The sequence below is a fragment of the Prunus mume genome, linkage group LG8, assembly GCF_029339155.1.
Source record: "Prunus mume cultivar Tortuosa linkage group LG8, ASM2933915v1, whole genome shotgun sequence".
NCBI classification, from domain to species: Eukaryota; Viridiplantae; Streptophyta; class Magnoliopsida; order Rosales; family Rosaceae; genus Prunus; species Prunus mume.
In genome coordinates, this window is record NC_142705.1 from 20,300,135 (window position 1) to 20,327,009 (window position 26,875).

The 26,875-nt window shown below is 35.5% G+C and overlaps 3 protein-coding genes across 12 annotated transcripts; 1 reads left to right on the plus strand and 2 right to left on the minus strand.

Annotated features, from left to right (window-relative positions):
- The first annotated feature begins 3,941 nt into the window (after window positions 1-3,941).
- Window positions 3,942-11,499, plus strand: LOC103339104 (putative protein S-acyltransferase 4). 3 transcript variants are annotated; one of them, XR_016122814.1, is made up of 8 exons: window positions 3,944-4,213; window positions 4,289-4,428; window positions 5,091-5,279; window positions 6,870-7,178; window positions 7,912-8,130; window positions 9,069-9,658; window positions 10,326-10,430; window positions 11,421-11,499. XR_016122814.1 is itself a non-coding variant. In XM_089043067.1 (7 exons), the coding sequence occupies exons 2-6, from the start codon at window positions 4,378-4,380 to the stop codon at window positions 9,648-9,650; spliced, it is 1,263 nt and encodes a 420-aa protein (XP_088899193.1). In that variant the 5' UTR covers window positions 3,942-4,213; window positions 4,289-4,377; the 3' UTR covers window positions 9,651-9,658; window positions 10,326-10,637. The 3 variants fall into 3 exon arrangements, 2 of the variants coding, with proteins under 2 accessions (XP_088899193.1, XP_008240604.2); XM_089043067.1 differs by lacking the exon at window positions 11,421-11,499 and having other exon boundaries at window positions 3,942-4,213; window positions 5,091-5,192; window positions 10,326-10,637; XM_008242382.2 differs by lacking the exon at window positions 11,421-11,499 and having other exon boundaries at window positions 10,326-10,637.
- A 1,346-nt stretch (window positions 11,500-12,845) lies between these two features.
- CRD1 (dicarboxylate diiron protein, putative (Crd1)) lies at window positions 12,846-15,250 on the minus strand. The gene is made up of 5 exons (XM_008242384.2): window positions 14,650-15,250; window positions 14,461-14,525; window positions 14,052-14,379; window positions 13,720-13,818; window positions 12,846-13,268 (listed from the first exon to the last, which is right to left on the minus strand). Exons 1-5 carry the CDS (start codon window positions 15,145-15,147, stop codon window positions 13,005-13,007), a joined length of 1,254 nt encoding a protein of 417 aa, XP_008240606.2. The 5' UTR covers window positions 15,148-15,250; the 3' UTR covers window positions 12,846-13,004.
- An 8,269-nt stretch (window positions 15,251-23,519) lies between these two features.
- LOC148914994 (membrin-11-like) lies at window positions 23,520-26,653 on the minus strand. 8 transcript variants are annotated; one of them, XM_089043616.1, is made up of 6 exons: window positions 26,538-26,653; window positions 26,274-26,381; window positions 25,781-26,129; window positions 25,377-25,497; window positions 25,140-25,289; window positions 23,520-24,034 (listed from the first exon to the last, which is right to left on the minus strand). In XM_089043616.1, exons 3-6 carry the CDS (start codon window positions 26,026-26,028, stop codon window positions 23,873-23,875), a joined length of 681 nt encoding a protein of 226 aa, XP_088899742.1. In that variant the 5' UTR covers window positions 26,029-26,129; window positions 26,274-26,381; window positions 26,538-26,653; the 3' UTR covers window positions 23,520-23,872. The 8 variants fall into 8 exon arrangements, with proteins under 8 accessions (XP_088899742.1, XP_088899740.1, XP_088899744.1 ...); XM_089043614.1 differs by having other exon boundaries at window positions 26,335-26,381; window positions 26,538-26,642; XM_089043618.1 differs by having other exon boundaries at window positions 25,781-26,077; window positions 26,335-26,381; window positions 26,538-26,637.
- Window positions 26,654-26,875: the final 222 nt, after the last annotated feature.

The following is a 26,875-nucleotide window of genomic DNA, read 5'->3' on the forward strand; positions in this document are numbered from 1 at the left end:
TCGAAGTTGTAACGAAAAAGTTACGATCAATGTATGTCATGGCACAATTGTAAATATTTTGAAGTTGGGTTTAAAAAAATATAAATATGATTCTTCTCTCTCTCTCTCACATGAACAAACCCCTCCCTTGCATAGCCGCCACGCTTTGGCCTGCTGCCACCACTTCGCCACCAATTTTCGCGAGACTAGTACCAAAGTGATTGGCTCATTTTAGGGGTGGCAATTTCTTACACGACCCGTTACGACTCGAAACCCACACGAAAAAAACTCGAACCCGCACGATTAATAATTGGATAATTTTGGTCAACCCGTTAAACGGGTGAGTTTCGGGTCAACCCGCCAACCCGTTAAAATACATGTGTAACCCGTTTATTAAACGGGTCTTGTCAACCCGTGTAAGACACGCCAACTTGCGAAAAAATATAGGGAAATAGAGACTTCAAAACACACATATGGGGTTTCGAACCCCCTCCATCCTCATTACTCTCCAACATCTTATCCACCATGCTAGATACAACTTTGTGATTATATACTATGTCTTTTGATATTTATAATGTTTCTTTTTCTTTTTTTTTTTCTTTCTTTTCCGTCTATCTTCTCCTCTCTCTTTTTTAATTTCTTTTCCTTCTCTCTTTTCTCCTCTCTTTTTTTACTTCTCTTTAGTTTTCTCTCCTCTCTTTTTTTCTTTCTTTTCCTTCTCTTTAGTTTTCTCTCCTCTCTTTTTTATTTTTATTTCTTTCCTCTCTCTCTCTCTCTCTCTCTCTATTTTTTTGTTTTCCTTCTCTCTTCTCTCCTCTCTCTATCCTTTTTTTTCTTTCTTTTCCTTATATTTTCTCTCCTCTCTTTTTTTTATTTAAATTTTTTCAGTTGTGACTTTTGTAACATGCATGTTATTATTTATCAACCCGTTACACAACTCGAAACCCGCACGATAAAAGACGACTCGAACCCGACACGACACGTTTATTAAATGGGTTGGGTTCGGGTTGATCATTCTTAACACGTTTAATATCCCGACACGACACGAACCCGACACGACCCGACCCATTGCCAGCCCTAGCTCACTTCCCTCTTCCCACCTCACCCCATCCCCGCTGTTGGAAAAAGAAGAAAAGCTACCAGTTTTGACCCAAAACTTCCGGCATTCGTTTTGACAATTTTGGCCACCATTTTTGTCAATCTAGGTATGCTTTCTCATCCTTTCAACGAGTTCTAGCTAATGGTTTGGTTGGTTAGGATCGATTTTGAAGTTTTGAAACTCGTTTTTCAAATCAAAGATTTGGCCGCTTGAAATTCTGGTTTCGGCCACTTTTTGACCATGGTCCAAGAACAAAATTTGCTCCACTTGTTGTCCTGATCACGTAGGTATAGGTATTGTTGGGTGATTTGATAATTTTCCGGTCACCGAAATTTTCTCAAGCCACCCACTAGCTGCCAATGCGTGGGCCATGTTTGTGTGGCCCATTTGGTCCTAAAATGTTCCTCCTGTCGTCCCAAGCATGATGGTATGCTCATATTTAAATTTAGTTATCGTTCGACTGTTGATCGGATATACAAATATTAGGCGTTATCCGGGTTCGATATGTTCGGACCATTAGATCGACTCCATTTCCATATATGTTGATCTAGGTATCTTTAGGATCGTGTAGGAATTCACGGATCAAGAATCGGAATCCTGGATGCTCTGATTCATGATTCAAAGATTAAGAAAAACGGTGACCGTCCGATTGTGTTATCCGTTCCGACCGTTCGATATGGACCAAACTTGTAGGACGTGTTTAGTAAGCTTTGTGGAACCCATAGGAACTTTCAGATAGAAAATCGAAGGTCGTGGGCCCTGCAAGCCTGGTTGACCAAATTTGGGAAGTTTGACCACTAGGTTGATCGAGCGTCTCCCAAGGCATTCCACCATTCGAAAACCCGTAGTTGAACCTTAGGAACTTCTTGTTCGTCATTCATACACTTTGAATCCTGAGAAAATTAAGAATTTATTTTAAAGTTCTCGTCCGGAGTATTTTAATTGATGTAGTCCTCGTGTTCTTAAATAGGTACTCCAGCTCCTTGTACGCAACAAGCGGGACCCTCTTAGGGTTAAGCAACGTGAGACTATCTGTGAGTGGGCTTTGTTTTAAATAATATTCATTATTTTCAAGGATGGGAAAATATGCATAATGATTTCTTGGATTATTGAGTTATTATTTATTTACAAATGTTGAATATAATATGGTTATGAAGTAGAAGTATATTCAAATATTTGCGGATTGTGATTATTTTGTATGGATGTATGCTATTTTTGAGAGTGATTATCTATACTTGGGAATGTGATTTGGGTACATGAGATTGTTGGAAAGAGGTTATGGATTGTGAGTGAGTTGTGATTTATGTTAGTTTTGAGTGCTATAAGCACTACCTTATGTACCTCCCCAGATTTGGAATACTGGAATTGGATACTTGGATATGTCGGAACCCAGGCAACGGGGTGTTTCGTAGAACTTAAGTGGGTTTAGTCTTGCGCTCGTAGGACTTGTCATAGACCTATGAGTATTGAGGATTCTGCTATACGTGCTGGTGAGCCCAATCCCCCTATTGGACGGCTCATTTCCTAGCCTCTTCCATGTGGTCTGATCAAACAATCCCCCAGTTGGATTGTTTCCCCGATACAAGTTTGGTAGTGGTCATACTTATATAGATTGATATATATTATATATCTACCTATATTTTCATTCTTGTTTATTAGTGAGGATATTTCCTCGCTCGTCGTACCAATAGGCACGCGTTTTGAGAGAGTAGTATGAGGAAAATGAGAAAGGTTTTGAGTGGGATGAATATTAGTATATCTTTATGAGATATGGATTTTGCCTTGGTTTTGACTTAGCTATATATAAATCTATGTTGGTTTTGAATGCATGTTTTCTATATCATTTTCCAAACGGTGGAATTATTATATGTTGTTTTCAAATATAATGAAATTCTGTTTTTGTCCACTCACACGTTTTTTGTTTTGCGCCCCCCTCCCAAGGCAGTAAATAGTCTTGAACCGAGCGGGCGTACCAAGTTGTGAACTTCCGAGCCCAAGCTTGTGTAGGGCAAACTTCTACTTATTTCTATTCCGTTGAACTTCATTTTCGTTTGTAATTGAATTTCGTAGATATGCTCTATTATCGCCCATGTTATGGTTGATTGTAAGGCCAAATGCCTATTATGTAAATTGCACGTTATTATCTTGTGCATGCTGTTGGTTGAGTTATAATTGTGTTTAAACAAGTTAAATTTATTTGGGAAAGTTCATTTTTAGGAGAGACTTTGCTAAAATTTTGGTACAAAGTCTCATTCTTTTTTAGTAAGTGAGCCCGACATCAGTTTGATGTTGTAAATATTATGAATTGCTATGATTCCGAAATTTGGGGTGGGTCCACATGACTCTAAACTAGGGAGTATGATTGGAGTTCGAATTTTACAGAGAGCTCATAATATAACTTCTATGTGGTTTTAGTCAGATTTTAACTAAAAAATAAGGAACATGATTGTAGATGCTCTTAGTAATGATTTTTTCTTCTAAAAAATCGTCTGCTAATAAGAAAAACTTAACACTAAAAAAATAAAATAAAATGTAGAACAAAAAAAAAAAAGAACAAAAAAGAACACGCGTATGTAATTTATGAACAAGAATATTGTAATGCACGACGAGAAAGAAAAAATAGTTGTAACGAGTCATACCCCAAAAAAAAAAAAAAAAAGTTGTGACAGCACGTTGGTTAGACTGGTGTACTGGCAGTGGCAGAGCAATATTGATGCGAAAAAGAGAGCAAAAGAAATACTGATTAATTTTGTTTGTCTTTTTGTTGCCAAAGTTGATTAATTTGTTATTGATACAATTGAATAGTTGATGTATAATCAACAAATAATAATTACGAAAATAAATAATTGTTTGAAAGAAAAAAAACAAAAAATGTTGGTTGGGCGCGGAAAAGCCGCGAGAAATTGGAACATCCGCCCGGATGTCATCGTTGGCAGCGTGTTAGAGAGAGAGAGGGAGAGAGAGTCAGAGAGAGAAAGACACAGACAGAGAGAGAAATCTTGTTTGTCTCTGTTGCCTTGGTATAATCCGTCTCAAGAAAAAGTGGTGGGCAGAGAGGCAGCTGGTTTTGATCCCAAACCCAAAAACCTCTCTCTCTCTCTCTCTCTCTCTCAGTGTTCAATTGCTCATTTACAGGTACATCATGTAAAACTTACAAACCCCATTTATTTGCTTTGAATTGGTTTTCTTAAGGTGTTGTGGGTTTTGTAGTGGAGGAAGTGGAATTGTGATGAACATAGGGTTTGGGAGTTGAGAATAGAAGAGTTTGGGCATCTGGGTTCATATTATCCATTGATGGTATGGCACAGAATAAACCCAAGAGGCTATACCAAGTCTGGAAAGGAAGCAATGTGAGTTCTCTCTCTCTCTCTCTCTCTCTCTCTCTCTCTCTCTCTAATTGGGTTTACTGTTCTTGACTTGCGACTGTTTTTTAATCAGCCTGAATTGTATTGGTTTCTCTGCGTGTATTGCTTTTGTTACTGAGAGAAGAGGATGATATTATGAATTTGACTAATCTCTTTATATATCATCTTTTTTCCTCTCTCTTGTATGTCTTTTTGTCTTTAAATTCATGGTGAGGCAGTTGTTTTTAAGATGCACTCTAGCTGGACTGGCTTTACTTAATTACCCCCTCCTCTCTTGCGGCACGAGAAGGCCTTACTTATTTCCTGATTATATTTATGACTAGAAACAAAAGACATATCTTTCTGGGTCGCAGTCCAGGTTAAATACTTGATTTCAAATTCTTGCCAGTAAGGTCATATATTTGTTTCTTTCATTCATCTGTTCCTAAGTTTATGTTTCCCCTTTCTCTGTAATTGTATTGGCTATATCTTTCATATATTAATGAAAGCTTTATGAACTATTCTTTTGGCTGAAGATAGGCCAGGAGTTGACATACATGTATACTTATTGAATATTGTTAAATGTCCAAATCCAGTTTGAATATTGTTAAAACCCAAATCCTGTTTGGTGTACTTTTACTGATGGGGCTTTTGATTGATATTTTCAGCACTTTTTCTGTGGCGGGAGATTAATTTTTGGTCCTGATGTGGCATCTCTTCTTCTGTCCACACTCCTTGTTGCCGGCCCAGCAGTTGCCTTTTGTATAAAGGTTTATTTTAAAATCAAAAAGGGGAATGTTACAGATTACAGTCTTTGGTATCCTGTATTAATTGTTGGCTCAGTCCTTACTGTTTTGGTAAGTCTTCTTTATTATTTTTTCTATTTCTTTTTCTTTCTATACACAGTTGTTTGTAGTCAGAGGCCTATTCTGTATGTGGCTATTTGCATAACCTCTATTTCACCATTTCTTATGAGATAGCTAAGAGTTAGATCTCAGTAGTCTACCAACTTAGTTTTGGTTAAGTTATTATTGAAACTCAAAACTTGAATCCTTGCCTTGGAATTAATAGCAGCATCCATAGGATAATTCCCATCTTAAAAGTAGAGGAAAACATCTATTAGGCCATGAGGATCATTAAAACAAATAAATACTGTATGGCTATTTACATAAGCCTCTATTTCACCAGAAATGCCACTACTTGTGGCTGTCCTGGAAAACATCGGTCTTGGGAAGGAAATATGAATGTGGATTTTGCTTTAAGTGGCAATCAAAAAAATTACACCTGCCCACTGATGATGCCTTAGTACTTTTACCATTGTTCTTTCTGTCTTCAGATTTAATGCTACGTAATAAGCCATTCTGAGTGAATATAAACTTCTCTACTATAATTGAAAAGTACGTCACACATAATGGGGCAGCCATTCCCCGTGGATTAGATCCAATACCTTTTCGAAGGAAGATAGCGCTAAAGCTGTTACGATGGACATGGTTATAAGCTCAAAGCTTTTGAATGTGAGGCAACTTTCAGATGGATAATGATGCATTACATCAGCAAGATTTGGCCTTGGATAATGTACTAATGTTTAAATGACAAACTGAAGGAGTATAAGTGATGTAGGATACGGGTGAATTGAGTATTTAGGTAGTTTAGCGGAAGCAAAAACAATGGAAAACAGAAAATAGAACAAAAGGGATAGGTCTGGAATTACTCCAGTGGTTTGGCTTCACACCAAGTGGTCTCCAATCTCTGGAAAATAAACTTTTCTTTATATCTCAACAACTCAACTCCATAATGAATTACATAGACAGGGTATTTATAATAATCTAACCCTAGAGTGAAAAGGAAAATTAAACTTATTCTAGGAAAGAAATCCTAATCCAAATAAAATAGGAAACTTAAAAATCCTACTGAAATCTGGAAAAACTAAAAATCCTAATGAAATCTGGAAAACTTAGAGAACCTAGGAACTAATAAATAAATTAGGAAACTAATTAATAATTCCCTCTTCCATCTCTTTCGTTTGTAAACCCTAATGGGTTTGACAAAGATGTCCTCATCAATAAGGGTGTCTAGACCTCAAATGTTAAGGGATCTCCGTTTCTCCAATCAGTCTTTGGAATGAGTCTGTTCTTTCTGCAATATGGATTCTTTTTTATTTCATGTACCAGATCACGTTTTTCGTTGTACATATCACAGGGATGTTAACTTGTCAAAATGTTCTGTATGTGACTTCTGTTTCCCTTTTCTTGTGGTTGTGGATCTAAGCCATCAGACACTTGGATTGCATCCCAATGGCAGCCTTATCACTCTCGAAGACTAAGATGATGACTATATGATTTCAATCACTTGATATAAATTAAATATGATTGAACATTCTGTTCTTACAATTGTTGATTGCTCTGGTATTTAAATAGAAATCTGACATTTAGCTCATTTCTGTGCAGGATTTAACATTTCTGTTCTTGACTTCTAGTAGGGATCCTGGAATAGTCCCTCGAAATTCAAGGCCTCCAGAATCAGATGAAGCATTTGATCTAGCTACCCCATCAATGGAGTGGGTTAATGAAAGAACTCCTCATTTGAAACTGCCACGAACCAAAGATGTCATTGTAAATGGTCACACAGTAAAAGTGAAGTACTGTGATACTTGTTTGCTTTATCGCCCTCCTCGTGTATCTCACTGTTCTATCTGCAACAATTGCGTTCAGAGATTCGATCATCATTGTCCATGGGTTGGCCAATGCATTGGAATGGTAAGTTATTAGTGTAAAAGAGTATCTTCTATGTTTATGCCACCTGTGATGAGAAATTGGAATAGGGTACAACTAAGTGAACTGATAACTTTACGTGGGTTTCCTTCCTGGACATCATTAGCTCTTTTGAACATGGTGGCTGACTGTAGTGATATTTATCAAAGACCAAAGGAATTGTCGGTCAAGAATTGCAGTAGGAACAAACTAAAAATTTGTATGACTGCTGGAATGTTATACCTGTGTAGTTGGAGCTGTCTAAGTATATCTTCAGTCTTATTATTAGCACTTAATCCAATATATCTTGGGATCCTTGCAAAGGTTTACTTTGACAGCACAAAATCGTTTGAAACTTTGACACAGATTTATTTGTTAGATACTAAAATTCTCGAAGTTACTTTTTCGGTAGCGTGTTTAAACTTTTTCACACTAGTTTGAAAGGAGAGTCTACATTGATAGTCCTGATTTATTTCCATGTAATCTCACCAGCTATACAGTACTACCCCATTTCTCTTGACACCCTTTTGGGCTCTGTAACTAAGTCATCTAAAGTTTAGCTGGAAACTGCACACACGTGAACCGCATGTAGTTTTGTTGTCAGACAACTATAATTGAATCAACTTGTTTTGAATATCAAGTATATGGTTGCAATTTATTTGGTGTCCAAATCTTTGCATAATTGTTCATTGTACAGTCTACTCATAAACTAACTGTCCTCTTATATGCTTGGTTGCAGCGTAACTATAGGTTCTTCTTCATGTTCATATCAACCTCAACCATCCTGTGCATATATGTTTTTGTCTTCTCTTGGATAAATGTAGTTAAAGAAGGCGGTATTCCAAAAGCTGTGTCGAAAGATATCCTCTCAGATTTCCTTTTAGTGTACTGCTTCATCGCTATCTGGTTTGTTGGTGGCCTTACAATCTTCCATTCCTACTTGATATGCACAAACCAGGTGACCTTGCTCAATGATATACTGAAACTAAATACGCAAATAATATAATCTGATTGGTTTTCTCTCCCTCTAAGAATCTTGTCTATGGAGATCTTAGCTGATGACATTTGGGCCAAATGGCTTCGCCTCCCAAAAAAATGAATGGGTGAAGCTGCAGTGTTGTAGTTAATCTAGTACGATATGCATTTAGCTTAATTTTCTAGCCTGTATCTATTGTACTAGCACATTGACATATTCTTGCATTTGGTTTAAATGATAAAATAATTTAATAGTTTTTTAAATCAAGAAGGGAGGGGATTCGAACTTGGGGCCTCCTCCATTGGGAAGAGGAATACAACTAGACCAAGAGCTAGTTAGTAAATCATTCTCTTGTTTAGAATATAAAGTATATAATGCATAAACCTAATTAAAACATACATCAAGGAAATATTATCGTTATTAGTTATGCGTGGTTAAGAATATTGAGAGATTGTGATTTTATTACTAAGAAGAATATTTTATATATATCTTTGAGAATTACTTGATTTGATCAAGTGATAATAATTTTCTTTCAGATAACGTATTGATTAAGGAAATGGAGAACGTTCGCTTATAGTATTGATTAAAGTATTAAAGATTTGGTTAAAATGCTTTCCTGATGGGCTATTAAAGATAGGCTTTCTCTTCAGAACAAGAATCATATGTTCCAATCAGAAGTAGGCTTTATTTATGGAGATTATAACAATAGAAGAAACAAATAACAGGAACATGAAAGAGGGAGCTAGAGTGTGAAAAAAAGGAAGAGATACTTAATCCTTAAAATAATATTATTGTAATAAATAAATGACAGTTTAAATAAGTAGGGCATTATAGTCTTGAATATAACACCTACTACACACACAGAGACGATATGTACATTCTCATCTAATATTATTTCTCTGATTCTTGTTCTGTTACAGACAACATATGAAAACTTCCGGTACCGATATGATAAGAAGGAGAACCCATATAACAAAGGAGTGATGTGGAACATCAAAGAAGTTTTTTTCTCTAAGATCCCTCCTTCAATGAATAGATTCCGATCATTCATTGAAATGGATGAACAGATGATCGCAGGATCTGTGACTCCAAATCTTGATGAAGGTATTATGGGCTCAAAGGAGAAAATTGATATTGAAATGGGAACTGGCATTGCGGAGGACAATGGTTTTCCAATTCCCAACCTTTTGCTGAATTTTGACTATGATGATTTGGAGGATGATTTGAAGAATGCAGGGGAACAACGAGGACCTGCTTTTGACACTTTCTTTCCCATTCAGACAGAAGCAAAAGAATCTGTGAAATACTCAATAGATGGAGATAAAATTACAGAATCTGTGCAAAGTGTTACTACAAGGGATGCAGTGAGAGATTCTGTGGGAAGCTCACATCCGAGAGATGAATTGAGAGCATCTGTACAGAGCACCATTTCCTTGGATGGAGCAAATGAGGAAGCTGATTGTGGAAATAACCATCCTAAAACCACATCACCTGTTTTCTAAGCATAAAGGTTTCTCAACTTTATTTTATTTCCATATTTTCATTTGAGTTTTTTTTTTTTTGTCTATTTTTTAAATGTAGGTTTCTTATACTTTCAGACCTCAAACTTTAGTTCCTTATATTAGTAAGTCACTTAAGTGGGTTATGTCAGCGTCAAAAATGGTTATTTTGAGTTTTTGACTTGCATCTTCAGTTAACTGGTTCTTCTATAACATAACAAAAAAATATGCAGCGAAAATAGAGATTTTTTGAGCTTTCTAATCATATGCTCCATCTTTTCTGAACATAAAGAACAAGCAAAAAGAAAGAGAGAAAACATGATTATCTAATGGAAGAGTAATGCAATGCGGACAAATACTAAACTATATCTTTATTAGTTTGCTTGTTTGGTTTAATCAACTGGCATAGGAAACAACATGTCTTAACTGTTTTACACTCATCACCCTTGATAATTTAAAATTTGTTCTTGTTGATACTAGTTTTAAGTGCAGTGTGATATGAAATACTCTTTTAAATGCCACAGAAAACATATTGGAAAAGAAATCCTATGATATTCCTCAACATCCCTCAGCTTTGTGTACATGTCATGTTTAGTATAATTTTTGGTGTTACTTGTCCCGTTTCTGAATTATCCTTCTTATTCTGTATTCTACTTGACCTTCGTCCCTTAATGACAGGTTTGGCTGCAACTGATCTCTTCTAGGGCTTTTGCTCATGAAGCATCTTTCTTTTCGGTTTCCAAAGGATCTTTTGTTTCAGTAGTTATGGTAGTCAGAAACTAGGTAAGCAGTTACGTTTTTCTTAATACAGTTACAGTAGTTGGTCACTTTGATGCTGGAAAGCAAAGGAGAGTTCATACAGTTACAGCGTCCCTTGATAAAATTCTGACTCATGATTGTTGTAAAATGTCTTCCTGTGTTTACAATAATGCAGAAATCTGCAAGGAATGGTGTTCAATAGTGGTTTAATGTTCAGTAGTGTTTATTTTATTTTGCCTTTTTGATGACTTACATACTGCTGGTTTTTCCATAGTTTTAAGAAAATCTGGATTGACTTGCTTCAAGTTTCATTGGATAATATTCTTTCTGGTTTGCTATATGATATTTAATAATGTATATATAACCTATGCTACATCCGGGAATGGGTCCATAGCTTAGTGGTAAGAGCATTTGCATGCAGATTAGAGATCTCAGGTTTGAACCCTAATGGTACATCTCGCCTCCCCCTTCCAAACTTTGACAAAAGAAAAAAATTTAAATAAAAAAAACATCTGCTACGACCATGTGTTTCGACTTATCTCATATGCACTTAGGCTTTTTGTTTTTCTGTTTTGTTTTTGGATGGGGTGCTGAGACTTGCTAAGTTAAATGTAAACTTTTCATTTGGGGTTTGATTTGTTTAACAATACTGCTATGAGAGCTGCATGGAAGCAAAGATTAGATTAATTTCATTTTCAAGACAATTATTTAGAACTTACCAGATGGTTGACACAATGTGTGTTGAAACATGATGGATGTTATGAAGATAAATTACTGGGAAATAATATTAGATGAGAGATATTAATTGAAATTACAATTTTATCCCTTAGTTTAAGATATATGATCTCAATCGTTTAAAGTATTAGGGCTGAAATTGACATTTGCTCTATAATGATTGACAAAGCGTCTTCTGTTAATGATAGGTGGTCCAAAAGTACGAGTTTGTTCAATTCTCACGCTAAAAAAACAATGAGAAATACATAGTAATCTCATTCCCATATTTGCTTTATGTAGGGGTGGCATTTTAAACCGAAAAATCGAAAAACCGCAAAAACCAACCGATAATTTATCTGAATGAAACCGCAATCGCGATAAACCAAACCGCATTTGCGATTCTTGGTTCTGATATTTGATTTTCAAAACTTGCGATTACTGCAAACCGCAAAGTATAGCCGCACGGATGATGAGGTTGAATTCTACAAGGAAATGGAACATATGACAACTTGTAAGTAATTAGGTTTATTTATGCTAATGTTATTTATGCTTCTTCTTATAATAAAATGTACTAAACTATGTTGTTTTATTTGTAAATAACATTGGTGCTCAAACAACACAACGGGGTTCTTCAAATCCACTCACCACCAACACTTGAGTTTGTAACTTTAGTTTGTAACATTGGTGCATTGCATTTTCCTTTTAATTTGTAACTTTAATTAACTTTGAATTGGATTTTTCTTCTTGATTGTAACTTTAATTCATTTTGCTTTGCATTTTCCTTTTGGTTTGTAACTTTAAAGAATTTGAAATTGGAATGCTTGAGAAGTTTAACTTTAATTGGAATGCTTGAAATTGTAACTTTAATTTTCTTAGGTTGTGAATGCTTGAGAAGTTGAGAAGATTGTGAATTTATATATGTTTGAGAAATTGAGGTTGTGTATTTATTTATTTAGGTTGTGAATTTATATTTTTGTGAATGCTTGAGAACTTGCGGTTTTAAACCGCTAATTTAAATCGACGAATTTTGCGGTTTCATGATAAACCGCAAAACGCGTTGGTTTGCGGTTTCAAAATCACCAAACCGCAAAATAATCGGTCGGTTTGCGGTTTGAGTAAAATTGCGGTTACCGAACCGCAACCACCCCTAGCTTTATGTAGTAATAATATGAATCAAATTTGTTCAATTCTCCACTGAACAATGAGAAATACACAAAGGAACCCAAAAAAAAAAAAAATACAAAAAATGTATTTGTAACTTATGTATCACATTCCCAATAAGTTTTTATTTTTTATTTTACTAAAATGCATTTATAAATACAAAAAGTCATTAATCATTTATATAAAAAAAATTGCACTAAAATGCCTGGCTAGATTTAAGGGGGTACTCATGTATCACATTCCCAAGAATCTTTTTACTGAACATGGGAATGAAATCTCATACTTATTACGTCTAAGCCATGAATTAAACGGGTCGAAGTATTTTTGTATGGGTGGTGCTAGAGCATCAACTTTGGGCATTGGGCAAACTCTTTAATAGAGGTGGAGCCCGCCAATACACCGGACCCACGCTCTATTAGAGATTTGGTGCCCAAAGTTGGTGCCTCTAGCATTTTCCTTTTTGTATAGACAAAATTATTTTCATAAAAAATAAATCACCGTGGATTAATGGAAGTTATGTTTTAGGGTTTAGGCTTAGAAATTTGAAGCATATGACCAAGAATATTGCCAAAGGGAAACCATTTTTACATTAAAAAAATAAATGTTATGAAGCAAAGGGTATGTTAACAAGTGTTGATAACTTGACAACATCTTCTCGGTTTTGTAGGCATACTAATTATGCGCTAACATCATATGGGATAAGAGGGAAGTCTTACAAAAAAATCAGTACACCAGTTGGGTTTCAAACTCAGCAAAATCAACCGATCCGGACTCAATGGGTGGCATAAGGTATGCAGCCAGAAGCTCAGAGGCCAATGCAGCAACCATAGGTATCCTCTTTAAGTTCTTCACCAAGGGAATGTCTTCGCTCTCCCCGACAGCAATCAGCTTCTGGTTAATCTCCACCATGCGGTCCAGTTTCCTTTTGAATTCTGGGTTCTCAACATCAAGCACAGCTGGGAAAATTCGGGCTGTAGTGCGATTTGTCTGCGTAAACAGAAAATACACTATTGAACCCTTGGCACAAAAGTTGTCATGTCCAACTAGCTAAGGGAAGTAAAGGCAGTCTTATGATCTTCCAGAACGAAGACTAGATGTTAGCATGCTTCTAACAAGAGATTGGATGTTTAACAAACGATAAATATCACCTCTTACCTCCATATTGGTTGCCAAGAGTGTAAATGAAAAAGAGTGCAAACTTTGATATTGCAACTACTCAGGTATACAAGGAAATTCTGATTTTTCTCTTTCTACCTCATCATCTTGGCAACCAAGAAGGGAATTAAGAGGATTTACCTTTCTTCAAAAAAAGTTTGAAAATTATAGCTGTGAGAAAGAAGGATGCTTCTGGCATATTAGAAACATTAATATCTTGAACTACAATAAAAAAATTGCTCTCAAGGTTTGGTAATCTTGAACTATGGAACCACAGGCTCACCTCAATGATAACATGCATATCAAATTCTTTTGTGTTGAGCCCAATGCCTTCATAGAAAGCTGTGCGTTGGCAATCATTTAGGTACATTGTCACATATACCTGCACCATAAATTTGTCAAGTATGAAGGAACAGAAGTTGAAGGATAGCTGAGCAACCTTATGTAACTTGATGCTAAACCATTTCAGTTGTTTGGGTAGGCAACTTCCCATAAAATATTTTGTTCTGAACACATATTGGTTTTGGTTGCAAACAAGAAAGTGTATTCTTACATGTGCAGCTGTGACATTACATGGCTAAAGAAATAATTGTTATCTTGAGAGCAAGAAGTTACCGATAAGCAGAAGAATCGAGACCACAACTTTGCCTTCCAGTCATTAAGGAATTGGGGTTGTGCCTTCATCAGTGCAGAAAAGAAGTCACCATGCCTGTTCTCATCCTGACACCAGTTCTCAAAATACTTGAAAATGGGATAGCACTGGTACTCAGGGTTCTCCTTGAGATGCCTGTATATGGTAATGTATCTCCAGTATCCAATCTTCTCAGATAAATAAGTGGCATAGAAGATGAACTTTGGCTTGAAAAATGTGTATTTCCTGGCCTTTGTCAGAAACCCCAAGTCCAATGCCAAATTAAAATCAGACAAGCCCTTGTTCAAAAACCTGCAGCAGTAGTACGAAACTATGGTCATTCATTCTAATAAATATTGATTAAAGAGTAACAAAATCAAAATGCTTGCATACCCAGCATGCCTGGCTTCGTCCCTGGACATGAGAGAGAATATCTCAGCCACCACTGGATTGGTTTTCTGCAACATAAATCCTCTTAAAATTTAACTACCACAAACAAAAAAACAGTAACCCAACTTGCAAATTAACCGAAAACCCCATCTGACTCTGCAAATTGAGATGATAATTGAATCAGAATTTCACCTTGAGCCTTCTTCCAAGCTCTTTGTAAAGAAGGAAGCCAGAGAACTCAGCAGTGCAAGACCTCTCCAAGAACTCCACAAAAATCTGTCTGAGGGGGCCTTGGAGCTTATCAGCAGCCTCCTTGAACTCCTTGTTCCTCACAAAGTGGGTCTGGTTGTAGTCAGTCTTGAACTCCTGAAGCAGAGCCTCAAACTCAGCCTGGTTGAGGTTCTTGTTGATCTCAGTGTTGAAGAGGGTCTCCATCTCATCAAAGTCAGTGGTGTAGAACCTTGGTGCCAAAAGGGTCTCCTTGATGGCTTTCTTTGGGGACTTTTTGGCTGTGGGCTGTGCAGTTGCAGACATTCTTATTGTGCTGCTCAACTTGTTGTATGAGCAAGCTCTGCTGCTTCCAAATTTTGGGCTCACATTGTTGAAATTGGTGATGGGTTTTACAAGAGCCATCTCTACTGCCATTTTTGGAGTAAACTTGGGTTTTACAAGAGCCATCTCTGCTGCCATTTTTGGAGCAAAGTTTGAAGTTTTAGCAGAATGTTGGCAATGGAAGTGAGCTCTCTCTCTCTCTCTCCGTCTCTGTATACTAGGATTTTAGAGACACCACAAAGGGGTGGACGGATAAGATGCGTGGGAGTTACAATTGGTTCACACCGGATATAATCTCATCCAATGAAATCTATGAGTTTAAATGGACATGTGACACGTGGCATCTGGTTTTCACCCTTGTCTTGTTTACGTGATTAGTTGTGATAATGCCACATGGGATAGGACTGTCTGTGTGGTTCCGTTTCACTGGAAAACGACTCTCCTTTGGGAGATTTCTTTGTTCTCCTTTGTTTGTGTTTGACTTAAATTGACTGACTTATGGATGGCTCAAAGCAACTTTAACGGGGAATGTAAACTTGGGGATGTACGGGATGTAAATGTGGTTTTACATTCAATCGGAGATGTAAATTCAATTTTAGGTATTAATTTGTTTTTGTGTTAATTTTTTTAAATTATTTTTGTGTGTGTTAGCTTTTTTTTTTATAATTTTTTTTAATTTTTTTTAAAATTTTTATTATAACCAAACAAATGGATGTAAAAAAATTTAAATTCCGATAAGATATGATTTCATCTAATATAAATTATTGACATATATAGCTTAACCAAGTTTCTTTAGAGTTGATGTCTTTCTCTACTGCAGAGTTAATTCTCATCGTAGTTCAGATTAATAAAAGTAGATTATCAATTGTATATAAAAAAAAATATAAAAAAATTTCACTTAATGGCCTAACATCAAAGGCCCACTCAACCTCCAATGGTCTCACCAATGGCAGATTCAGGATTTTTGCAAGAGGGACAATTTTAAAAGGCTATCCGGATTATTTGAAGGAGGATTAGAACTATCATAATTATTCAAATAAAGATTTAGATACTTTCTCTTAAAGTACCGTTCCATAATTGTATAATTAAAACAAATAAGGATCTTAGCTCTGTTTCTAATTGACTATAGTCTATACAGCATATCAATTACATAATTAGTATACCAAAATTCATATTGAATCATCAATTAATTTTATTTAAATCAATATCACTTAATCTAATCGAAATGCATATCAAAGTATTAATTCAATAAACAAATCAAAATGCATACCTCAAGCTGTACGTTGTGCAGCCTTTTCGAGTCTGCTACTGATTAAACGAATATATAGAGAGCCAAATCAGCAAAAAAATTAATCATAAACTGTACTACAAAAAAGAAAAGAACAAACTAACCGAAGATTAAAAAAAAAACCTAGAAGAAAACAAAACCATAAGAAAAGAATTTTTTATTATTTTTTTAAAAAGAAGCAAAGTGGCTTGAGTTCATCTTGTGGATCTACAACAAACAAAGAGAAATCTTCTAGTTTCAAAAAAAGCAATTCAACTCAAGGATTAAATACTCTGAGCCGCTGAACTTTGAATGCTATTGTATTCGTATACGGATTAATTTGATTGTAGGTTTTGTGGCTTGGCGTGGAGTAAAGACTAGGCTTATTATTAGTATTATTATTATTATTTTAAGGCCTGATCCAAAACGATGTCATTTTAGTCATTTTTTTTTAAATGGCACCATCAACACAAATCAAAGGAGCAAACCTAGCCACCACCATGGCTTTTTCCAGCAAGGGGAGGTGCAACTGCACCTCCTTACGCCTCTATAGATCCGCCATTGGGTCTCACGTGTCTAGCTTTGTGTACACCTAGATGAATACTAGCTTTGCGTGTTGTGCAAATGCTCAGATTTTATTAACTTCTCTTTCCTCTCCCTTCTCTCCTCTTGCACTACTAAGCAGGGCCCACAAGTTAGGATGCAAAATCAGATGCAATTGTGCTTCTTTTTTTAAACTTCCAGGCCAATATGCATACTCTCATCCCCTTTACATCTACCCTTTAAAGCAATTTCCGGTGAACTTGGATCTAAACATAACATGCATCCCAATATTGGACTGAGGTAGCAGCTCATGAATTGCCCTACTCGAAGGGTCGTAGCCCGAACAGACCTAGCTGCAAAGGAGAGGTTTGATTTCCAAGAGCTTATCCTAGCTTGGATTGATCTTTGACCCTAGCTCCAGGCGAAAAGATACGTAGGTTTTTCTTTCTTCTTCTAAATGAAGATCCTCCTCACCGGAAAGTTCCCCTATTAGGCTAGAACTGGAAGGCGCCTTAAGGCAACTTATAACAGTAGAAGTCAGAACAATCAGACTCACCTACATCCAGATCTAGTAGCTAGGAATCGCGCAACTGAGAAAGAAGCATGACCGGTTGAGCTCGAAGAACAAGAAACGGAAGCACGCTTTGGAACAATCGCAAAAGGGGGATTCCCGGGGTATTTCTAAGGATGGACCGCGCTTGGGATTTCTAAGGACGGGCCGCATACCAACCATTCCTTTTTGGAATGGAAAGAAGAAAGGATGGTCATAGATCACTGATGTCGAATTTCATGAAAAAAAAAAATCATATGAAAGAATCGTCAGATTATGGGTCCTCGGAGTAGATGGTTTTGAATGAAGAATGAATAAAATAGAATTGCCTGGCAGAATCATATGATAGGGAAAGTGCAGAACCTCCCACTTGTTGAGGTTACCACGCTGGCTAACCTAACTATGAATTTATATCAATTCGGGATAGACGAAGGTCTAGGATAGTACGCTGTCGTAGTGAGACGATGTGAAGTTAGACAGAAATGAACGACTCAATTCCTCTAGAATAAAAGAGAGAGAAAGAACAACCAATTTTATGAAATAATATCTTATTTACTAGAATCGGTTGCTATTAGTCCGGGTTGCCTCAAAGATATAGCCATTAGGGGAGAAAAAATGACCTAGTTAGTGCACTAACTCAAACCCAATTCTTGCACGAAATGTCCTGCTAACATAGGTGGGCTAAAGCCCTCCTAATAAACAGAAGAGGAAACTTCTTTCTTTGTGGTCAAAGGGATACTCTATTAAAAAAATAAGTTATGGACTTGGATATGACCTTCTAATAAGAGTTCCTTGGGGATGCATAATTAGTGGACATATACAAGAATGACCCATTTTCTTACACAAGCATTTATGTGCTAAGATCGGTAGGTATGGAGCTCTTTCCCAACCTCTTTAGTTAGACAATATGTTATATACGATTCAACGGACATTCAACAAGATAACCATGAAACGAGGCAACCCCGTTCACTCCGACAAGAAGGGTTCAAGTCTGAAAACCAAGCCCGGGCAAGAAGAGTGCACCGGTACTCTTTTTATTGACATTTCCCTCCTTAGCACAAGCGCTAAGCGATAATAATTCCTTCATTCAAGTGTTAATTCAAGTAAGGACAAGTCTTTATCATCCCAATCGGGATAGACGAGCCTGCCCCGCTATGGGTCAGCACCTTGGTCTCTCTTTCTGCTTTCTGTTTCTCTACAAGCGGAAGGCGTTAATGAAAATTTTAAGGTAAAATAGCCATCAAATGCGAATTGATGTTGAGATGGAGTCCTTGCAGAGGTATTTCTATTATCAGATGAGGTAAAACCAAAACATGGGGATCAACCAAAGACTTACTGCGGGAGCAAGGATTGGATTGGAGACTACATGACTTGATCCCTCTTCTTCCACTGAATGGTGGGGGGATAGAAAGCAGGTTGTCGGGAAGCGTGACGAGAAGGCTGAGTTCCTTTGTTAAATGGTAGACAGACACTTGTCTACAAAATCAAGTCTGACAAATAACGGGTAAATGGAGAGGTTTGACCTCAATGGAAGGATAGAAGGTCTTGCTACACTGTTTCAGGCTTGCTTCGGGTTTAGCCGTAGAGTGAGCGGGGACTTTTCCTTCTTTGTAAGCGTCTGAGACGGATCCGGGCTAGCCCGAGTGACCTCTAAATTATTAATTGGAAATTGTTCAAGAGGTTCGACATCTATGGGCGCTCAAAACAGACTATGTTGCCAGAGAACAGACTCTCTTTAGAACATAGTTTGGTAAGAGAGTATGGTGCAATGCTATGATAGAAAGTGGGGATATGACAGATGACCATTAAAGTTGCTCATTATTATTGAATTAGCGATTACAAGACAATAATGTCATAGATACCAACTTATATACCAACTTTTGTTCACAAATTGATGTGGCTGATATCTTGGCTTTTCAAGTCACATGCCATGTCATCTATTTTAAATGCTAAAATTAAAATAAGGAAAGCAAAGAACAAGAAATCGAAATCCAACCCAAATTAAGAATAATGAATTTGTCAATTCCAACTTTGAGAATTTGACATACACAATACTGTACATACTTGTTTTATTATAGTTCAAAAATAACTTATGCAATTAATTACATCAAAAAGAATGTTAAGAGAGGCAAAGATGATGACCAAAGCATGACCCTTACATCTTTCTTATTTTCCATAAATTTCTCTAAATCTATGAAGAAAAAAAAAACACATTCAATGCTTCAATTGAAGAATAAATGAATTGGGGGCTTTGAATCCACACAAAGATCTAAACCTGAAGCTCATTATCTGGATCTCTGATTTAAATTTATTTTTATTGATTGAAAAGAAATATATATATTATTCAATCTGGCATAACATATATACAATGGTAATTGAACCTGAAGTTCAGAATCAAACGATGTTTTTTCTTTTATCTTTATCATGCTCAATCTGGCATATCATGTTTTTATCTTCTATTTTATGTTTCATATTTAATCATTTTTATTTTTATTTTTAAAACTCGGTGTTATTATTATTGTAAGTTTTTTTTGAAGTACTATTTTATTGTCTTTGTGAATTATTTATTTATATCTTATTTGGACCAAAAGTTCAATGTTATGTAATTAGTTGAAATTAGAAGTTTCATTATATATATTTGAAATACAAAATTTAATTTGAGATTATATAAATCTGAACTATTTGCAATGACACACTTAATTCAAAACCTGCAGTTTTGATTATACATTTTAATCAAAACCTGAAGTTTTGGGTATTTAATTTGTATTCTAAACCAAAAGTTATCTCCAAACTAGAAGTTATGGATTTTGAAATTTTAAGTCCACAAAGAATGTTTTAAGTATATTATATGAACCAGAAGTTCAATGAATTTTTTTTGGTTTTTTGGTTTTTTTGGTTCTATTTTTCATGGATCCTAAAAGTGGATATTTTTTAAAATGTCCTTGCCTTATATATATAAATAAGAAAGAAAATAGAGATCCAAGTAGGATTGTAATGTGGAAGAGCATAAAGGAATAAATTTATCCTTTCAAGCAGTAGCAATATGGAAAATATGATGTGTTTCAATTGTTGGTAAATAAAAAGTCTTTATTATGCATCCACGAATTTCATATGATTGGATGTATTATTTTCTGAAGAAATATAAGCATTACATAATTTCCTGAAGTGAATGTAAGCTCTATATCATTTTCAGAAAAAAATGTCACTTACACATTATCCCAAAAGTAAAATGTTTTTGAAGTTAAATAGTATAAAGGGAGGCTGTTGTATGACAAAGCCTTCAGAATTATGATATTTATTGTTAGTGAAATAACACACACAACTATTTGAGTTGAAAATTATTTTTGAGTTTAATTACGACTCATTTTGGTAAATGTCATATTAGGTTCTGCAAACCTGACCAAAAGCTATTGACAGGTCAAATTATATACTTACAATGTTTGATATTACTTAGTTCCAGAAGAAACTTACATAGCTTCATACATACACACAATGGAGTTAATGTTGAAATTATGAACAAACATGACTGATATTTATAGTCTCGTGCAAAAAGCATATTAATCATAATTTGCTTCTTATGAACTCATTTTATGATAAGAACAAGAAGTTCTTTGATCTGTTGTACTTTATGATGTAAAAATTTTATTTTTTGATTGAATAGTTTTGGAGACCATGGTATATATGTTACTACTATATATTAAGCAAACCTGGAGATTTTGCTTCACGTTATCATCTTTATATTATTTATATTTGGTCCCTGAAGGACAACACTTACCACTCCAATCAAATAGCATTATTTTGATGAGATCAATTTTCCGTTGTTAGGGGGAGAAAAGATTGTTCCTCAAGAACGACGTGAATTGCTATGAAATGCATTCATTATTGTTTCATCAAAATTTTGTGTCACCTAATAGTAAGGTAGAAAAGAAACCGCAATCTAGAAGATTGCAAGTCAAGTGCTAGAAGCATTTAAAAACACAGTACAAGTGACAAATCACATCAAAATATTGATTTCCTAATTAGGCAATCTAAAGTGGTGGCAAATGATTTATCTAGTTTTGTGCCTAAGTAGTCCACAATTAGTTTTGTTGAAGATGAGACTATATTAAAAGTTTCATGCAGCCCAAATAATATAATACTACATGAAATATCCACATTTCCTATATATTTGATCTCGGAAGAGATACAGTCTTATAAGAAGACATAAGTCCATTAGAAAACAATGAAAGCCCTTGAAGAGGCATGGGTACCTAGTGACTATAAAAATGTCTATATCTTATGCATGCATAAAGAGAAATGTGGGTTTATAAATTGATGATCATCAATTATACTATTTATATATAGTACGTACTAAAGTTATAAAGGGCTATGATGATATTGATCCACGTTTTATTATGATTGTCGACAATATAAAGAAAGATTAGCCAACTGGAAGAGGTAGTCCAATAAAATTGAATATTTTTGGAAAACGTGGAAGAAATGGACCTAGGTTTCAAACACAAAAAGATATGAAATTATATAGTTTACAAATTGGTGTTTGTGATGAAGTGAAATAAAATCACTTGATATTTCAAAATGTATCCATGTAAAGACATGAAATTTTTATGATATTCTCTTAATATATTATGTAGATCCAGCCATGTTTCTTCTTACGAAGCATGTTCACTGTATATTTATGGAGACTTTCATTTATATGAAAATCTAAAAATATTATGAAGTTAAGCATATCGCCAGAAGCGATCTTTTGAAGAATAAATAGGAATAAATTTTGAGAGATGCAAAATGTCCTACATTGTATAAATTATTGAAAGAAAATCTCTAAGACGTTAAGGAGCCTGAAGCTCAATGTCTATACTCAATTTTCATGAAATGAAAATGATCTAATTGCCTAAAGTGAGTGTATTGATTGAGTTATGAATTCGAATTCAAGTTCAATATTGTTGCAACATATTCAAATTTTTAAAAAGGTTATTAGAATATTTAAGTCTCTTGAAGAGCCTATGACATGCTAGCATAGTATACAAAAATTTATATGAATAACTTATTACATCATGCAATTTTATACTCTTATCCTCATAAAGGTAACGTATGAGTTTGCTTATATTATTATTTTGATGATACTATAGAATATGATGTTATTTTAAGAATTGTTAATGTGAAAGAATTTTTAAAAATAGTCTAGATATTTTTGGTATTACTCTAACCTTAACAAGGATTCAAAAGAATGACAAACATACATCCTCCAATATTGAAGAAATTTTTATATAAAGCATTACCAAAATTGCTCTGCATGAGGAAAATGAGATACCAATATCATTTGTGTTGTATCTGCAAATAATTTAAGTTTGTCATCATCAGAGCTAGTAATTCATCAAGGGGAGGATTCAACAATTTTCTACATATACGAAATATGCGTGTTGTACTCTTTTCCCTTCGACTATGTTTTTGTCCCACCAGGTTTTTCCTATCAAGATTTTAACGAGGCAACATAAGTGCGTCCAACACCATATCAATGATCTAAAAGAATGTTGTACTCTTTTTACCTTTGCTTAGGTTTTGTCCCATTGGTTTTTCCGAGCAAAGTTTTTAATGAGGCAACTATGTCAATTGTATGGCCGACATCCAAGGGGGAGTGTTGTAAATGCATGAGTTGGTGGATGACCACAATACCTTTTAGCATTCACTCGTAATTCTATGCAACCTATACATTAAATACCACCGTTATGGGCTAGTAATTTATGAGTTGTTAATGTCTTCTTATCACTGTAAACCTATAAATAAAGAGGTCTTACCAGGATAGATATAGAAGTTGTCTTTCTCTACTTTCCAATTCTCTCTACAATTTTCCCTTAATTATATAACATAATTTGAATTTACCTAACCCTTCCTGTCTATGCCATTCTTATATTGGGTTATTATCAAATCTATGAAAGCCCGACCAGAATTAATGCATAAAAGAAATCCAATCTAACATAGCTGCCACGCTTCAACTCGGAACTTGTTAATTCAAGGGATTCGAATTTAGGACCTTATCTAATGAAATGAAAGTATAGCTACATAGACTATTACCAAAATAATAAATAAAAAGTTAGTGCCCATTTGAATTTGACAACCATACACAGATAAAATCTATACAATGCAAGAACATCATTTTGACAATTGAAACGAAAGATGTATATTTCAACTTCATCTTCAACCGAACGACCATATATACAGTGGTGTATGAGAGTGTGGGTCTACAAATTACACAACAACTTGTCCTAACAAACAGCTGGCCTCAGACTCGAGATTTAAACCATCCACGTCAAGACAAAATAATGAAATAAAAGGTATGCCACCACTGGGCGTAAAATTCATATTTACACAAGTTCGTCTTCTAAAAGATGCCCTTGACCAAGCTTGTTAGCCTCGTTCAAATGGGAGGCCAAACTACAAAAGAAAATTACATCATCTTCCCACAAAATAGAAACAAAATAGGCTCGCAACATCTCAAGCATAGATCATCACCTCCACCCCCATATGAGATACACAACAATGACAACTGTCAGAATCATGCCTGCATACTTGATCGACTGATCGACACGGTTCCGCCTCTCAATGAGCTTCAATACAGAGTTAGAGAGACCCACTGTGTTCAGGACATCCAGTCCTTTTCGTTGTGCACTCTGAAACAAGTCAACAGAGGATTCACCATCATTTCAACAAGCATTAGTAGCAACAAACATGTAATGCATCACTAACTGTTATGTATCAAACAAATTCTATAGCTATTGGCTTTTTGGATTTCTTTTTCTTTTTACCCAAATCAATTTCCAATGTCCTGACTTCCAATTGCTACAAAATTAATTCTAAATGGACAGATAGAAGATTAAAAATTCAATCGATTGTATAAAATAAAATAAAAAAACTCATTAAATTAAGTGCAAATATTGTAACAATATTAAGGATTTAAAGATTTGATGTGGACCAACCTTCTCATTTCTTTAAACAATATATAATATTAGGTTAGATGTCATCAATACAGCGAAGTGCCCGAGGTCAGTGAGTTAAGCCACTGGAATTCTCTTGGTATATCAAAGTATTGTTAGAGTTCTTTTTCAATTTTATTTTGAGGCAATTGAGGATTCCAATAATCATCAATGTATCAAAGGGCTCAAGGTCAAGCCACCCGAGGTCTTTTGGTTACAATACATCATATCTTTAATCCTACAACCAGGGAAGTGCTATATTATATCAAAGTATTTTCTCTGTATGGATGGGTGGTAAGATTGTAGTTTTCAGTGTGTGTTTCATGTAGAACTTAGTTGCAGGGTATTTATGATAGTTGGTGACTGATAGACTTCTGTTATGCATAGAGAGAGAAAATATTGGTTTCGGTTATCCTAATTTGATCATTGTTTTAGTTCCCTAGTCTCTCTACTTCCTCGCTATTCTCTCTCTTTTCCTGCGTCGCATACTCATCTAAAAGGATTGCCCTAGTTATGAATCATATCCTGCCTTTCGACTATTGAAAACAGTAAAATCTCAAGCGTGAACTCAACCAATTTTCTTACAGTCCACAACTCTCCTATCGTAGTAATTGGAATTTGGTATGCAACCTGAGTAACTACTCCTTGTGCGCAATATCAAAGAAGAGCTACCATTAACTGTAAGCTTATTAATGAATGTTTTAACTATATTCAACAAAAAATGGCAATTTCACTATCCCTTTTGTTTCAATAATTGGTGCAGAGTGAGGTGCATAACAGTTAACACAAATATGGGTGATACCTTTAGCCAATCCCTTTGTTCTGCATATTTCCTGAGAATACTTTCCCCAGTAGCACTGGCTTCTTCAAGCATGCGAGAAGAACTACGAACTGACGCCCTTGCTTGTGCCTCATCATCGAAGATTCTCAAAACATAAGCACCCTCCCCATTCTACATCATTAGACAACGGCATAAAACAAAAGGCATACATCAAAATGAGGCAGTAAACAAAAAGTAAATGGGTTGAAAATTGCATACAGCTCTTCCAAGCAGCTCCGCTCTCTCTCTGGCTTCTTGGGCCCTCTTCTGATTCCTCAAATTATACTTATCCAGACTTTCTTTCAAGGACTGAGCCTCTTCCGCTATTTGTTCTACTTTTCTGCATTACAAGAAGCAAAATATGATCCAGTTAAAGAAACCCAATTACAATTACAACCACAATACACAAAAATGACAAAACCCCACCTCAATGCTCAACGCATTGATGAGGAAAAAAACACTATTCCAAGTACAATTATAATATACAAAAATGACACAACACCAATTCAAGGCTCAAGGAATTAATGAACAAAAAACCAAGTCCAAATATAATTAAATGCAAAATGACAAACCCAAATAACGGTTCAAGGGATCAATGAAGAAAAAAAAACCAACTCACCAACCTTTTCCAGAGATCGCGTTGAGATTTGGCGCCAACAGATTGCCAGAGGCGGTCCATCTCGGAGCAGAGGGACTGGATCTGAGAAATGTCTCTTTTGACAGACGTGGAGAGGTCCGGGGAGTCGATGCCGCCTGCATTCTCCAATCTCTCCAGCTTCTCAAGGCCATCTCTTGTTCTTAGCAACAGCTTCTTGGCCCTCTGATATATCTCTGATAATGTCCCTCCTCCGATTTCCACTGACATTGCCATTGCAATTGTGATTCCGATTAGCAATCTTTCCCTCTTTCTTTCTCTCTTTCTGGGTTTCACAGCAGAATTCAATTGAACTGAATTTCGATTGATTTTGGTAACTACAGATAGGTACCTTAATTCAGGGGTTTATGTATGAGAGAAAATAACCACAAAGAGCACCTCCAAATCAGAGAAAATAACCAACGGACAACATACAAAATCCAGACCCACAATCCCAATTGAAAAGAGAAATAAAGCACAACCTGTCAAACTGAAAATTAAATGAAATCAGCAGCTAGTACAAAACTAATATCACATCCCCACCTTGCTTGCAAATGGCTGGTCTATCGAGATTTTATAAAACAGAGAACCTGCACACAGATCCCAACCTAAGTTAGAGACCTAAACGCAAAATAGAAATTGAAAAACTTAGAGCCTAAATAATAGGAAAAGCTGGCATTGAGGAGGAAAGAATAGTTGGAGCAAGTTTAAATCTCATAAAAATAAGCAAACATTTATTAAGAAACCTCAGGATTCTGTCAAAGTGAAAGAGTATGACGGCATACAAGCAATAAGCCTTGAGAACATTTGCTTCAATATTTCAGTCATTTGGTGAGTTTTGAGTGAAATTTTAATCACTAAAACTATGCAAGGCTCCAACCACTCTATTTATATTATGAACTACGAACTTGAGGTGACCAATTTCTATGACCAATTGAATTCGGATTGAGCCTAAAATTTGGGCAATATCATAATATGGTGGGAGGAGTGGGTTTTTATCACAAATGATCCCTATGTTTGTCAAATTATCACTTTTAGTCATTTATATTTTTTATAACATTATTAGTCTTTTATGTTACACCTC